We start from the raw sequence: 17304 nt of genomic DNA, 5'->3' as shown, positions 1-17304 counted from the left end.
GCTTTAGGAAAATTTGGCAGCTGTTTAGAGGATAGATTGGAAAGAGAAAGAGACATAGACAGAGAGAAGAAGAAGAAGAAGAAGAAGAAGAAGAAGAAGAAGAAGAAGAAGAAGAAGAAGAAGAAGAAGAAGAAGAAGAAGAAGAAAAGTGAGGGAGGGCGGGAAGGAGAGGAAGAGAGAGGAGAGGGAGAGGAAGAGGAGAGGAAAGAGAGATAATGAGAAAGGAAGAGGAAGAAAGAGAGGGAGGGAGGGAGGGAGAAGGAAGAGAGGAGAGATAAGGAGAGAAGGAGGGAGGGAGGGAAGGAAAAGAGGGAGGGAGAGAGAAGGAAGAAAGGAAAGAAGAGGAGAGGAGAGAGGAGAAAAGAGGAGAGGAGATGAAGAAGGAAAGGGAGAGGGAGGAAGAGAGAACAACTAGAAGGCTATTGTAGTAGTCTGGTTAGTAGGAGATAATAAGGACCTGTATTAAAGAAGTGATGTATGGGACTAGGGGGACCATTTATAAGACTATCACAATTGTCCATGCTGAAGGCAATGAACACTCGAAATAAGATGGAAGACATGGAGAGAAATGGATAATGCATGTATGCTAACCATGGAATTAGAATCAGTAAAACATAATAACTGATTGGCTTTTAGTGGGAGTAGGACATGAAGAGAATGAAAATAAAGAAGAGTCAGGGATGACTCATCTTCTGGCTAAGCCAATCTTAATACCTTTAACAAGTCTTACTTGTTCTTGTATGTTTGCCATTCCTCATTTCAAAAACATCTTTTTTCTATTTTTTATTTTCTATTTATTATATTTATTTTTCTTTTCTTTTCTTTATTTTTTCTACTAATCTATGTGTTACTATTTTCAACCCATTTGCATTATCTTACATTTCTTTGCACTTTTGTATGAAATTTATTTTGTAAAGAAAACATTTGGAGATTCTAATAGGAAGATTGGGAACCCTTCTCTGATCATCATAACTTTTGTGGTTTCACTGTCTGCTCTGCTATAGCTATGTTTCTCTCATTTTTATGTTTGCAATTGTTTCTGGAGATACATATATACGTACATACATACATACATATTTAAATAGATATCCCTAAACATATATTACATATATTTTGGTCTTTCCCAGTAACATAAGTTCCTCAAGACCAGAAATTGTGTCTTTCTTTTTTTATTATCTCCTTTAACCTGATTGGTTTTCTTCCAATGCTATGCATATCATCAGTGCTTAATCAATACTCTTTGAATAATATAATTAATGAATGGATCAATTAATATTAGTCTGGTTTGCAATGTGAGAAATAATAATTTTCAGAATTTTCTTTCCTATAGGAAAAACCAGTGTTATTTCCAAAATTTGATCTTCTTGTTAATAATCCTTGGCTGAAGAAATATATGAAGCAAAAGCGATTTCAACAAGCAGCACGAAAGGTAAGGTTCATAGTTGGAATGGGGATCTTTTAGTCATCAACACAGAGAAAGTATACAACTGGTTTGATATATTTTGTTTGGTTTATTTCTAAAGAAAATAATTCTGAATCAAAGTAGAGAGATTAGGCTGTTTTCTCAGTCTGTACAGATTTCTAATGGACTTGGCACTAGAGTGTGGCTTTCTGCCCTGCTCTAGCTCTTTTCATTGCCAGATTTATTTTCTTGAAAAGCATACTTTAAAAAACAAACAAAATAAATATATGGTTAATTTCATTAGAAAAAGTAAAGGAAAAAACCAAATCACCAGCATCAAAAATGAAAAGGGTGAACTTACCACCAGTGAAAAAGAAATTAAAGCAATAATTAGATAAATATGCACAACTCTATGGCAGCAAATCCAACAATCTAACCAAAATGGATGAATATTTACAAAAATATAAATTTCCCAGATTAACAGAAGAGGAAATAAATTACTTAAATAGTTTCATTTTAGAAAAAAGAAATTGAACAAGCCATTAATGAACTCCCTAAGGAAAAAATCTCCAAGACCAGATAAATTCTTAAGTGAATTATACCAAACATTTGAAGAACAATTAATTCAAATACTCTGTAAACTATTTGGAAAAATAGGTAAAGAAGGAGTCCTGAAAAATTCCTTCTATGACACAAATACGTTACTTATACCTAAACCAGGAAGAGCCAAAACAGAGAAGAAAAATTACAAACTAATTCTTCTAATGAATATTGATGCAAACATTTTAAATAAAATATTAACAAAGAGATTACAGCAACTTATCAGCAGAATAATACACTATGATCAAGTGGGATTTATACCAGGAATGCAGGACTAGTTCAATATCAGGAAAACTGTTACCATAATTGATCATATCAATAACAAAACCAATAGAAATCATATGATAATCTCAATAGACACAGAAAAAGCTTTTTGACAAAATACAGCACCTATTCTATTAAAAACACTAGAGAGCACAGAGGTAAATGGAGCTTTCCTTAAAATAATAATACCTATCTAAAACCAACATCAATGGAGAGAAGCTAGGCACATTCACAATAAGATCAGGGGTGAAACAAGGATGCCCATTGTCACCACTATTATTCAATATTGTGTGTGAAATGGCTTTAGCAATAAGAAAAGAAAAAGAAATTAAGGGAATTAGAATAAGCAATTAGGAAATAAAACTATTGCTCTTTGCAAATGATATGATGATATATAATACTTAGAGAATCCTAAAAAATCATCCAAAACCCTACTGGAAACAATTAACAGCTTTAGCAAAGCTGAAGGATACAAAATAAACCCATTCAAATGATCAGCATTTCTATATATTACTGACAAAACCCATCAGCAAGAGATAGAGAAATTCCATTTAAAATAATTGTAGACAAAATAAAATATTTGCTTGTCTCCCTGCAAAGATAAACCCAAGAACAATTACAAAACACTTCTCACACAAATAAAGTCAGATCTAAACAATTGGGAAAATATCAATTGCTCATGGATAGGCTGAGCTAATATAACAAAAATGACAATTCTGTCTAAATTGGTCTTTTTGTTAAGTGCCATATCAATTAAACTGCCAAAAAATTATTTTCTAGAACTAGAAAAAATAATAACAAGATTCATTTGGAAGAACAAAAGGTCAAGAATATCAAAAAAATTAATGAAAAAAATACAAAGTATAGTGGCTTAGCAGTGCCAAACCTAAAACTATATTATAAAGCAGAAGTCATCAAAATCATTTGGTACTGGCTAAGAAATGGAGTGGTGGATCAGTGGAATAGTTTAGATATATATGACACAATAATCAAGGTCTGTAGTAATCTAGTACCACCAAACTCCAGCTTCAGGAATAAGAACTCACTATTTGACAAAAATTCTGGGAAAACTAGAAAATAATAAGTCAGAAACTTGTCATAGACCTACATCTCACCTTCCCCATACCAAAATTAGGTCAAAATGGATACATGATTTGGGCATAAAGGATAATATAAACAAATTAGGAGAACAAGGGATAATTTACTTATTAGATCTTGGAAGAGGGGAGGAATTTACGACCAAAAAAGAACTAGAGAATATTATGACAGGAAAAATGGACAACTTAGATTACATTAAATTAAAAAAATTTTTTTCAAGACAAAACCAACAGAAACAAAATCAAAAGGGAAGTACAAAGCTAGGAAAAAATCTTTACAGCCAGTGTTTTTGATAAAGGTATCAATACATAGAATATATATTAAATGTATATATAAATATAAAGTATATATAAATATATACATTTAATAATAAAAATAAAATATAGAAAATATATAGAAAACTGTCAAATTTATAAGAATAAGAGTCATTCCATAATTGATAAATGGTCAAAGAATATGAACAGATAATTTTCAGATGACAGAATTATAACCAATTATACTAATATGTAAAAAATGCTCTAAATCACTATTGATTAGAAATATGCAAATTAAAGCAACTCTGAGGTACCACTTCATACCTTTCAGACTGGCTAAGATGACAGGAAAAGATAATGATAAATGTTGGAGGGGATGTGGGGGAACTGGGATACTCATACATTGTTAATGAAGTTGTGAAATGATCCAATCATTGTGGAGAGTAATCTGGAACTATGTGCAAAGGGCTATAAAACTGCATACCCTTTGACCCTGCAGTGTCACTAGTGCATCTGTATCCCAAGGAAATCATAAAGAAGAGAAAAGGACCCGCATGTGCAAAAATGTTTGTAGCAGCTCTTTTTGTGATAGCAAAGAAGTGAAAAATAAATAGATACCCATCAGTTAGGGAATAGCTGAATAAGTTGTGATATGTGAAGATAATGGAATATTAGTCTATAAATAATGATGTACAAGCTGATTTTAGAAAGGCCTGGAACGATTTACATGAACTGGTGCTGAGTGAGACAAGCAAAACCAGGAATACATTGTACACAATAATAGCAAGAATGTGCAGTGATCAACTGTGAAAGATTTAGTTCTTTTCAGGGTTTCAGTGATCCAAAGCAATCCCAATAGATTTAGGACAGATTTACATGAACTGATGCTGAGTGAAATGAGCAGAACCAGAAAATCACTGTACACAGCAACAACAAAATTATATGATGATCAACTCTGTTGGACATGGCTCTTTTCAACAATAAGACGATGCAGCACAGTTCCAATGATCTCTTGATGATGAGAGCCATCTACACCCAGAGAGAGAATTGTAGGAACTGAGGGTAGATTACTCTTTTTGTTGTGGTTTGCTTGAATTTTATTTTCTTTTTCATTTTTTTAGCTTTTTGATGTGATTTTTTTTGGTGCAGCAAGATAATTTTATATATATGCCTGTATTGGATTTAACAAATATTTTTACCATGTTTAACATACCATCCAAGGGAGGGGGTGGAGAGAAGGGAAGAAAAATTAGAACACAAGGTTTTTCAAGATTCAGTGTTGAAAAATTATTCATGGCATATGTTTTTAAACTAAAACTTCCAAGAAAAATAAGTTTTTTGTAATTAATGTATTAAATTACAATAAAGGTAGCACTCAACAGTAATCAGGATGTTCAGAAGAGAAAAAAGTTTGAGACATATATATATATATATATATATGTATATATATATAACATCCTGTTTGACATGCCCAATAGATAATCAGAAATAAGTTAGTAATCACCCATATAAAAATGATCATTGAACCCCATGGGAACTAATGAGATCACTAAGCCAGACAGTATAAAGAGAAAAGTGAAGAGAGCTTAGGTCAGACCCTTATGAGATACCTATAATCAGGGAGTATGTCAGAAAAGGAATATTATCAGTTGGAAGGAAAATCAAGAGAGAGCATTGTCACAAACATCCTGAGAGGAGAAATTGTGAAGGAGAAGGTGGTGTCAACAGCCTCAAGAAGTCAAGAAAAAATGAGGATTAAGAAAAGATCATTAGATTTGGCAATTAAGAGATCACTGCTAATTTTGGATGAATGATGATAGACAGACTGATAGACTTTAGAGAGTTTAGAAGAGAATAAGAAGTAGAAGATTGTAGATGAAGTAGAAGATTGTAGATGATTTTTATCACAGAACTCTTTATGTGGTACCAAAATGAGAACTCTTGGTCATATAAAAATGTTAGCATCCTGGAAACCTACAGCTAATTTCAATTCTCAACTGTAGTTACTCATTCTAAGGACCTAATCACCTATTTCTTTCTTTTTTTTTTTTTGCCAGCTTTGTTTATATTTCTGATTATTCTGATTCATTTTTTTATTGCAAGCAATAAAGATAGTATAGTAATGCTTCACACTATGTGAGGACTACACATCCCAAATAAAACCAATATCTTAGCCCATAACTCAATAACAGCATCCCCATAATTTGAAAATGAGAGTTTTTGATTGTATTGGTCATGTGTACAAAAAAGACTACTGGGGATAAACACAAATCTATTTAAAAGTATGTCTTCATAAGACTCAAGGTTTCTTCTAATTCTTAAAAATTCTATTTGTTACTCTGCCATTTGTGATATCATCATTATGGAGTTTTCTTCCATGGACATAGATCACAGCCCTTTTATGATTTGCTAGGTGGTCACTAAAAGTTGTTACAGTCAAAAAAAATTTGAGAGCTTTAAAGCCAACCTGGTGGTGTGTCATACCATTGGCTCATATTGAGTTTACTTTCCACTAAAATTTCCAGACCTTTATGCAACAATATGATGATAACCATTTTAGTTCTTCTTTTATTATATGCCAAGTCTTCAAATAGAGAGGGACTACATTGTGACGTAGAAATTGAATACCAAATTTAACATGTCCAGATTATTAATTCAAAAACTTTTTTTATTATTCTAGCTCGTGATTCGAAAAAGACTACAGAAAAAATTAGATGATTTTCATAAAATAGACAAGCAAATGGTATTAAGAAAATTTGAAGAAGAAAGAAAAACAGGTTTGGATAAAGCTATAATTATATAAATACAGTAGGCTTCCATCAGTGAATCTACTAAAAATGAAAGATCTTTATGCTGACAACAGCCATGTTAAAAATGTTTTAAATAATCATAAATCATGCAATATCTCGCCATCTCTAGTTACAGCTGAGCATGACAAAACATAAAGAACTGACAAAAATACTTTCTATGCATAATTTCTGTTTCATGGAATATCAGAAGCAGGAGGTAAGGGCAACTTGGTATAACAGAGAAAGTGGTAGATAAGGAATACAGAGATTTGAGTTTGAGTCTCTCCTTAGATAATTATTAGCTGTGTGACCCTGGGGAAGAGAACAGGCATTTATTAAGTGCCTTCTATGTGCCACGTATTATACTAAGAACTTTACTATTTTATTTCATTTGATCCCCGCAATGTAACAGCAAAGTAGGTGCTGTTATGATCCTCATGTTATAGTTGATGAGGACCATGTAAGTGACTTGCTCAGGATCACACAACTAGTAAGTATCTGAAGCTGGATTTGAACTCAGATCATCCTAATGCCAGACCTAATGATCTATCCATTATGTCACTTCGATACCTCATAATATAATGTAGAAATAACTACACCACAAGCTTGTGAGATCAAATAACATGATGAATATAAAATACTCTACAAATCTTAAAATTCCATGTAAACATCAAGTATTATTAACATAATAATCTCTTTATCTGATGTCTTTAAAACCATGCTTCCTATATTTTACTTTAGATTTTGAAGTTTCTAATAAAAGAAATGTTCCTTTGTTAACAAGGAATCACTATGTCTATAAATAAATATACAGCTGTATAAAATATTTTTAAGTACTCCTTTCACATATTCCCTATGCCCTGGCAAAGACAAAATGTATATAGATCAGCAGAGCATCTACCAAGAGTAAATATTATCATTTCAGAAAGATTGGGGAGGGAAGTGTGTGTGCTTGGGTGGGGAGGAAAGTTTTTCTCATAATTCTTATCAAAATAGTTTATGGGAAGCATTGTGGTATAATGAAGAGAACACTGTCTCCAGAGTTGGAGGATTTGTGTTTAAATATTGCCTTTCTGCTTGTGTGACCTTTTAGCAAGTTACTCTCTGATTCAATTTCTTTATATGTAAGATGCAGATGGTTTCTGCAGCCCTTTTTAGTTCTAGGCCTAGAGTCCTATTGTGCTACATAGCAGCTGAGGGAAGGATGGGATGTGAGAAATTTACATATATATATATATATATATATATATATATATATATATATATATATATATATAATTTTTAAGAAACCTAATAGAAAAAAGGACTGTTAATATATCTCATTTCTAGTCCCAAGTTTGTTGTTGCAAATTTATTTTGTCACTGTGAACAAAAGTTATTTTATCTCAAATAAGCCTCAGTTTCCTCATCTATTAAATAAGAAAGCTAGAGTAGGTTTTTTAAGTTCCCATTAACACATAGCTGGAAAAAGACCTTCAAATGGTCCAAATTTTTCATTTGACAGATAAGGAAATGAAGACTCTAAAAGGAGAAATATGTGGTTTACTGAAGATCATGCATCTCTTAAGCTCTGCTTTCTAATTCTAAGAGTCGATGATTTCTTTTTCCCTATGACAGAGTTTGGATCAAAATCCACTTGTCCAATTGCTGTAAGTCTCGATGAATCTACTATTCATTTTCATGTGACAGAAGAGGAAGTATTGCCTTTTAAATTTCCTCTTCATTCTTCTGATCAAAAGCCTGATGAATTGGTAGGTAAAAAATATATATATCTGAAGAAGTTTTTGGAGATACAAATGCTGCATAATTAAATTAATAGACCAATATTTCTGATCTTTTGATATTTGGAATGTGATTAATAAACCATTGCAAATTAACCTTCTGGCAGAGCCATATACTAATGCTTCATTGTGGGCCTGGGTTGTCCCTAGCTCTATCGATTGAGCATAAGCAGGCCCTCCAAAGACGGAGGAATATTGACCTAGGGGCCCAGTGATGGTCTGCTTTCTGAGGGCTGACCTAACCAAATTCAGAAAGGCACCTCACCAGATTGGCTTCTGGCCATTGAATTTTTTGGTTATTGAAACTCCTGAAAACAGCCTGCTAATGGAAGTTGTATTTTGTATTATTGGCAGAGGAAATATATACAAACATAAATGAACTCATAGAATATTGATATATTGAACTTCAGATTAATCTACTCAAAAATAACTAGCTATAAATTTATTATGTGCTTTCTGCTTTGATGTTTTAGCAATGGGAATATAGAAGCACAATAGTAAACATTAACATTAAACCTGTAGTTTTCAAGATGAAGCAGTTACTCTATTGACATTGACCATGTTAGTAGACTAGCTGAATTTCTGTAAGGCTGAGAAGGGAGAGGGCTTCCAGTCTGTAGATTTAGGATGAAGTAAATAGAACAGAAGAACAATTTATACAAGAAAAACTACATGATAAATAACTCAGAGACTTAATTCTGATCAATACAATGACATGATTCATTTTGTCTGACTATACTAATTTGTTAAAAAGAACTTTCTCCTCTCCCCTTTTTCTCTTTTTTAATTGGGATGAGGAAGGGAAGGACTGGGGTACAGTTAGTAGTAAAAATTAGTAGTCACACATACACACACACACACACACACACACACACACACACAAAGAGGGCCATTGAAACACTTTTTCAGGGCACAGACAAGAAGTTCAGAAATAAGCCTAGACAAGCAGGACAATTTCAAAAGTAATATGCAGAGTTTATTATATACATTTTTTAAAAGTAAGCAGTGTGAAATGGAGATTCACAATTTTATGTAGAATCCCTATTCTATTGTGTGTATAAAAATGGGGAGTTTTTCAGTATTTAAGTTCAGAATAAAAAAAAAATAAATCATACATTAGGCTTAGAATCACTTAGATTTGTTGATCATCATAGAAATATGTTTCCCATCAATTCTGATGGACATGGCCATCTCCAGCAATGAGATGAACCAAATCAGTTCCAATAGAGCAGTAATGAATTGAACCAGCTACACCCAGCGAAAGAACTCTGGGAGATGACTATGAACCACTACATAGAATTCCTAATCCCTCTATTTTTGCCCACTTGCATTTTTGATTTCCTTCAAAGGCTAATTGTACAATATTTCAAAGTCCAATTCTTTTTATACAGCAAAATAACTGTTTGGACATGTATACTTATATTGTATTTAATTTTTACTTTAACATATTTAATATTTATTGGTCAACCTGCCATCTGGGGGAGGGGATGGGGGGAAGGAGGGGAAAAATTGGAACAAAATGTTTTGCAATTCTCAATGCTATAAAATTACCCATATGCATATATCTTGTAAATAAAAAAGCTATATTTTTTTAAAAAATGAAATCAGGAAGTTAAAGCCTGCCAAAAGGAAAAAAAAAAAAGAAATATGCTTCCCTTCTGACATTTTTCTCTCAGAATTGATGATTTCAGATCTTTTTTTCTTCTAGTTAGAGCTCTCAGTTCCAAAAGAGTGGTCTCCACTCTATGTATTGCAACTTGAAAAATCATGGATTTATTTGAATCTGAATTCCACACTGTGGACAAAGGTTGGACTAGCAATTTGATGGAAACATTTGTATGATAGCTAGGCCAAATTTTTAATCTTTTAGATTAAGTATAATTAATCTAATTATTAATCTAATCTAATTAAAAAACTATGGAAAGTATAAAATTATAAAAGGCTTTTTTTTAGGGGGTGGTGTCTTAGTGATTTATTAGTTTGGTCAGTTTCCTCCAGTTTCATAGGAATGCAAACCTATTGTTTCCCTTTGGAAATAGTATCTTAGGGGGTATTTTAAATTTAAAAGCAATAAGGGAAGAACAGGCCTAAGGTTGTAAGAGGATATCAGGCCTTTGCTAGAGGGAGTGCTGGAACTGGAATTATCTCTTTATCAGTAAAACGTACTCAGGCAAGTAGTCAACTCTTACAAATGTTATCAGAGTGTATTGATTAAAACAATCAGTTCAGTTGTGGAAAAACTACATTACTTAAGAAGGGAATAAGTCATCTTGTTTTAAGTCTAACACAATGCAGTACATTGAAAAAAAAACTGATCCTAGGTAATAAAAGAAAGAGAATATAATGCTTAGCTTTTTAAAAATATATTATTATAGACATCTATTCTATTCCTACATTTGAATAATTAGGAAAGATTTCATGATCACATTCTCAATGTTTCTTCTGATTTCCAACAAATTGAGAGAACCAGCAGCTTCCTTCCATTTCCTTCAATTACAATTAACAAGCCTCCTGGAGACATACTGAGAAGGAAAACTGACAAAATGGCCTTAACTTTACAAAATTGTATACTCCTTTGCAAAGCAACCCCACTTATTTACTTCAGCAAATGTGGACTTTCACACTTTTAACTTTTCAGAAAAATATCGAGCTCTTACTAGAGAAGTTGGTGGATTAATTAGGAACTTATTCCATTCTACAAAAAGGGCCTGCATATAGAACAGCAGACATAATATGCCCAGGAAAAGAAGTGAATGTTTGTGTTGGGCCAATTGACAAAAGCTGGGCCTTGCAAGTAACTACACCTCAATGGCAATAAGCACATTTATTTGTCAAGTGAAATAGAACTCCAATTTTTTCCACCTCACTCTCAATCCTCACCTGAAAAATAAAAATTATACAAAATGGGTACAAAAGAACCTTTCAAAATTGATTATCCTATGAAATTCATATTTTAAAGTATAATAGACAGGGCAAACATTTCCATATTTGCTTAGTATTGATTAAATTACATCTGCATCATTAATTTTTTAAATTTCAGGCTCCTGATGGACTTGGACTAGTGCCCATTAAATCATCAGAGGTTCAAGTCAAACAAAGTCACCAGTTTCTTAACTTGCAGGTTGGTCACATTTCATGAAACATCTTGTCAATATGCTGTTTAAACTACTTAAGTAGTTTTGATTATGAAAAAGGGAACAGAATTATTCTTGAGTTAATCAAGAATTGTTTCAGCTTTTTACCCAGCAAATGGATTACACATAATACCTCCAATTTATATCTCTGTGATTTATCTCTACTGTTATTTTACTATGACTAAGAGCCAATATGGTATATTTGAAAGAGAGCTGTCCATGTTATCAGGAAGACACAGCTTCAAGATTGCTGTGTGACTGTGGGCAAGGTACTTAAACTCTCAGTGGACTCACACTATTCTCTGATACTAAAGGTTGCAAATGACTTACCAGTCCACATCAATAAAGGAATTTTCACAACCGGCAGCTCCCCATACCAATAAAACTGCCGCTTCAGATTAATAAAAAAGGACATTGTTGTTATTTGCTATATTGTTATTTATGAAAATTGGTCTCCTTAGTCATACTACATGTTATCTATGAATGAAGTTAGTGGAATTATATGTGACAGAATTTGTATGGAAATTTAATGAACTATAATTACTATATGTGACCATCACTAAGCCATCATCCATCATATTTCTCTTAAACTGGCTTTTGCCTCTAAGTATCATCAATTTCAGTAAAGATTAAGAATAAGTTTACATTGCAGAGTGTCAAATTCACCTACATCTTGCATTTCAGTATGTATTATTCCTTGTTTTTCAGGCTCCTCAAGTTTACACCATCATGGGGTACAAACCATATTGTGTCCAGCAATGTTCATGGAATTATAAACCTCAAAAACTTGCTCGACATCTTAAACAGGGAGCTATGGTAATGTGTCAAAATCTCTAATAATCATTTTCAATTGTAATTTCAAATGCCATTCTGGAACAAAATATAACTCATTTCTTTGCAAATAATTTATTAATTTAATATTGAATAGCAATATAACTAAACTTGATTAGTAATGATTGATATTTTTAAATAATTTGTTAGGGTTTTTTTCCAAGACAATTGGTGGTGTGACCTGCTCAGGGTCACACAGCTAGTACTTTTATGAGACTGAACTTGAACTCAAATCAGCCTAATACCAGGCCAAGTGCTCTAATCTGCTGCATCACCTAGATACCCTTCATTTTAACTAATTTGTAAAGTATCATAATTTTTCAGTTACTCCATCTTGGTGTCCATTAGGACTTTTTGTTTGTCCATTAATTCTCTTTCACTTTCTCCTGGTGCTATTTTTTCTTTGCTTTATTTCATAAATAATCTTACAGATTTAGTTATATTCTCATACTTATAATTCTCAATTGGACTATCGTATTCCATTACATTAATCTACCACCATTAATTTAAATATTCTCCTATTGTTGGACATTTAAGTTACTTTTAGAGTGAGTGTATGGGTGTATAGGTGTCTGTGTGTGTGTAAGAGAGAAAGAGACAGAGAGACAGAGAGAGATTACAAGGAATCACCGGAAAAATCCCTGAACCATTACTTTGGTTTTAAATAACATTTTCTAAGCATATTTTTAACAATAAAATTATTGAGTCCAATGGTTATGATTATTTTTGTTACTTTTATCATATACAGCAGATTTCTTGTTATACAAATTTTTAAAATTTTAATTTTTTTTTTTGTTATTCTTAATGTATACTGCCAGATGGCTTGCTATGTAAATTCTGAAAGTTTAAAATTCTCCTGAAAATGTTTCTACAAAATGCTGTCAGCATTGAGTTTTGCTGCTTTAATTATTTTTAGAAATTTTATGAGAATGAGTTGGGTCCTCTGAACCCTCTTTGAATATTAGTGAATTTGAGCATTTTTCACATTGTTGTGAATAATTCATGTTTTCTCTTTTGAAACTTATCCATTCCTATCCTTTGATTATTTGTCTGTCATGGACTGGAAGTTATCCTTGTGTTTTTTAAAATGTTAATTATATACTTTAGATAGCAAATTTTTTGAATCTATCATGTGCTATAATGAGATCATTCATCAGAAAATGACCCAATAAAAGAATGAACGATTATATAGCGAGGGACAGGGACAACCAATGTATAGCATATTTTTCCAGTGGTACCCACACAAATGTAAAGAGAGCATAAGCAAGGCCCTCAACCCATTGAGTAGGATCTCTTTATCAAATTTATGGGAGGACATGGGTTGGTCACATAGAATGAGCAAGCGTGGATGGATACAATCTGTATCAACTCCATCCTGGAATATTTTTTTTTTTAAAAAAATTAATGTAATAAAGCACATCTGAGAAAACATCAGGGAAAATGAATACAGTGGTAGACTTGGAGTCAGGAAGAATTTGGCTTCAACTCCTGCCTCTAGTACTTACATGGGCAGTCACAGAGTCTTTAATCCTCAGGCAGTTCTCTAAGTTTTAGATGGGTTACAGTCTATATCAGTGAAGGAACTTTACTGGTGAAATCATGGGTGAGCAATGTTTTGACAAGCTTTTTTATCTTGTTCCTAATAATTCTTTCTATCTGTTGAATAGAAAATAATATGCCACCTTTCCACGGTTGAGATAAATGCATTATTCTATTTTCCTTCTATGTTTTTAAAAAAATTGTCTTTATCTTATATTAAAATTTATCCGCTGAGCTGGAATTCATAGAAGTCTGTGTTTTAAGGTGTTGCCTAAGTATACTGATTAAATAATGAATCTTTCCCCTCATTTTCTTCAACTTTTTATCTGGTCATTTTAAAGGAGGAGATAATCCCTACAGTGTCACCACAGCAAATTGAAGACAACTTAATATCCTATGGAAAATTATCACTGTTGAATCTGACCGCTCCTGACACTCTGCTCAAGCCTCCATTCTATCATCCACTCTGTATTTTTGTAAGTAAAAGCAGGAGGAACTTAGTCTCATTGTGCCTTGTTGCATTTCAATAATTTCTTTAGGAGAAAACAAAGGTTAACTGGTGTTTCTTAAGTGAACTTAATCATGGTTGATCTTTGAAATTGTATACTGATAGTTGATCGTTAGAGGATTTCTTTCTGCTTCTCCACCATTAATAACTCTGGTGTTCTTTTGATTCAGACAATACCTTAAGATAGGTACTGTGGCCTCTGGCTACTCTGACAGGAGATCAGTGAAATGCCACCAGAGTTAACAAAGTTAACCTCTCCCACTTTATTTCTTGAAGATCACAGAACTGGAAGAAGGTTAGAACTGACAGGGACTATCAAGTTCACATGATCTGACCCACTCTTGAGGAAATCTATGACACCTCAGGGAAGTGGAAAGAGTTGCCTGTCGTCAAGCTAGCAAATAAAAGCAAGGATTGGAGTTTCCCCATCTCCAAATGCTTTTTTTTTTTAAACTTGCTTTATCTCTGTTTCTGTGATGTTGGAAATCAGCATTATATAGACTTTATTTCTGTTATTTATAATGGATATGATCATGATCATGATCCCTGAATATCAATTTCTTCATCTATAAAAGGGGGAAACTAATATACATATTATCTATGAAAGAGGGTTAAAAAGTTACCTTTGTAAGTAAGTAGAAATGTGGAGACCATTGAGAACTATCCAGCTTCTAAAGCAAACTTGAAAAACTTGATGATTTCCCACTCAACTTTCTTTTTTACAAAACTAAAATCTAAATTCAATATATCCAAAGCTGAAATCATAGTATTTTTCTTCTCCAAAAAAAATTTTTTACTTCTTCCCAACTTCCCTATTTCTTTCATCTACAGTTCCTCAATTCCACACTCTCTCACCACTCCCATATCCAGTCTGTGACTCAATACTGCCAATTTTACCTTCTCTCCTGGCCATTATCCTTTTTGAGGTCCTCATTACTTCATAGCTGGACAATTATAATAGCCTGCTGGTTGGTCTCCCTGACTCACGTCTCTCCCCTTTCCAATCTATTTAATCTTCCTGAAACATGGATCTGTCAAACTTCTTCCCTCCTATTCACAAGTCTCTAGCAACTCACTATTACCTCTAGGATCAAATATAAAATCCTATGTTTAACTTTGAAGCCCTTAATCATCTAATTTCTTACTATCTTTCCATTCTTTATTATATCTTTAATTTTTCCACCATGTACTCAATGATCCAATGACACTATTTTACTTCCTATGCTTAAGTTCTTCCCTAGCTGACCCTTCATCTTTGGAATGCTCTTCTTCTTTATCTTTGTCTCCTGATTTCCTATGAATTCCTTCAACTATCAAAGTAAAATCCAATCTTTCACAAGCTCTCATTCCTATTCCCCTGAATGCTAAATCATTACTTCTTACATTATCTTCAATTCACTATGCACATATATGTGTATATAGATGTATATATATATTTCATGTATGTTTATAGTCGTTTCATATTGTCTCTTCCCATTAGACTATTTGCTTTTTTTAGGGTAGAGACTGTTTTCTCATTTCTTTGCATTCCCAGTATTTAGGACTGTGCCTAGAACATAAGAGGGACTTATTAAATATTTTTGGCTTGACAGTATCAAGTAGTACATACATTACAAAGTACTGTGATAAATCCAATCTCTGTTGACATCATTGAGGAAATAATTACGTCAGGGAACTGAAATCATGTTTTTGTGCAATTGTTAAGAATCAACATCTGTCAGTACCAGCTAATTCAGTTCACAGTGATTCAGAACTATAGTCATGACAGACTTGAGAACTTCCTCTAGGCTTGTTTGTTTATTTTTGCTGTTGGCGTTTTTTTGGGGGGGTGATGTAACTTTTTTATCCTTATATGCATAAATCCAAGACATCATTTAAGGAATGTTTTAACAAAAACATTTATCTTGTAGCCAATAGAAATTTGAAAGTCATAATAATTTGGGGGGGAGTAGGGAGATTACAACAAGCTCTATTTTTTAATGTTAAATATGAGATACCAAATTGAATTAATTCTACTACTGTTCCTCAGAAGAGAAATACATTTTTGGCAACTACTGAAATATAACAGACAGTGTTTCACAGAAATTAAAAAATAAAAGATAATCTGACAATAAATTAGGGGGAAACCCATAGACAACATTATTTTTAAAAAATTTTATTATTAAACATTATGCCTTTTTCAGAATAAATACAGATTGCAGAAATCATACATAACAAATTTATCAAGTATTAATATTTATTATATTTCATTTAACTCATGCCATTTCAGGAGATCATATAAACAATCTCCTATTATAAAAACTAATAACAAACCTTAATGGATCTGAATTGCTTTTATGAAAATAACTAATAAATCCTCAAACTAAGCAATATTTTAAGTAAAAAACATACTCATTTTGGTTAACTAATATTTCTGAGCCTGTGAATATACATACACTAGTTTTTCTATAGAAAATCTTTAAAGAAATTCTTGCAACTTAAACATGGTTAAAAACAAGATCAAGATGTCTTTTAGAATATTATATTTGAAATTTCAGTATTATAGAAGTATTACAAGAATAAAAAATGCTACTTAATGATTAACAATTACTTGCTTTGAAATATTAAGCAAAATATAGCATCATCAGCCAGTACTCCTCAGATTCTCATACTTTACCTCAAACATTACCTCAAATACATCACCTCAAAAAGAAACTATAACTATTTTCTTAAATCCTTAGGGCTTGTTTTGCTTTGGACTAATCCTTCCAGTAATTAATCCTTTCTCTAATTTCCCCTTCTTTCTTCTGTCCTTTCCCTGTTAAGTGAAACATTTTTTAAGCTAGCAAAAATGTATTCTTTTTAAAAAATTGTTAAAATAATAGCTTTTTTATTTTCAAAATAGATAGTTTTCAAAGATAGTTTTCAACATTCAACCTTACAAAACCTTGTGTTCCAAATTTTTCTCCCTCCCTTCTCCCCACCTCCTCCCCTAGACAGCAAGTAATCCAATATATGTTAAATATGTGCAATTCTTCTATACATATTTTCACATTTATCATGCTACACAAGCAAAATCAGATCAAAAAGGGAAAAATGGGAAAGAAAAAAAAAGCAAGCTAACA

The 17304-nt window shown here is 32.4% G+C and overlaps 1 protein-coding gene across 3 annotated transcripts in view; it reads left to right on the top strand.

The window, feature by feature from the left end:
• Positions 1–17304, top strand: part of CFAP221 (cilia and flagella associated protein 221) — a 103592-nt gene that overhangs the window by 61741 nt on the left and 24547 nt on the right. For all 3 annotated transcript variants that reach the window (XM_031959955.1, XM_031959953.1, XM_031959954.1), the window contains exons 14-19: positions 1331–1429; positions 6299–6395; positions 8025–8158; positions 11229–11309; positions 12031–12138; positions 14034–14168. In XM_031959955.1, coding sequence (XP_031815815.1) covers positions 1331–1429; positions 6299–6395; positions 8025–8158; positions 11229–11309; positions 12031–12138; positions 14034–14168 — 654 coding nt within the window. The remainder of the gene's footprint in view (positions 1–1330; positions 1430–6298; positions 6396–8024; positions 8159–11228; positions 11310–12030; positions 12139–14033; positions 14169–17304) is intronic.

The sequence above is a fragment of the Sarcophilus harrisii genome, chromosome 3 (genome assembly GCF_902635505.1).
Source record: "Sarcophilus harrisii chromosome 3, mSarHar1.11, whole genome shotgun sequence".
Taxonomy (NCBI): Eukaryota; Metazoa; Chordata; class Mammalia; order Dasyuromorphia; family Dasyuridae; genus Sarcophilus; species Sarcophilus harrisii.
This window is presented reverse-complemented; position numbering and strand designations above follow the sequence as displayed.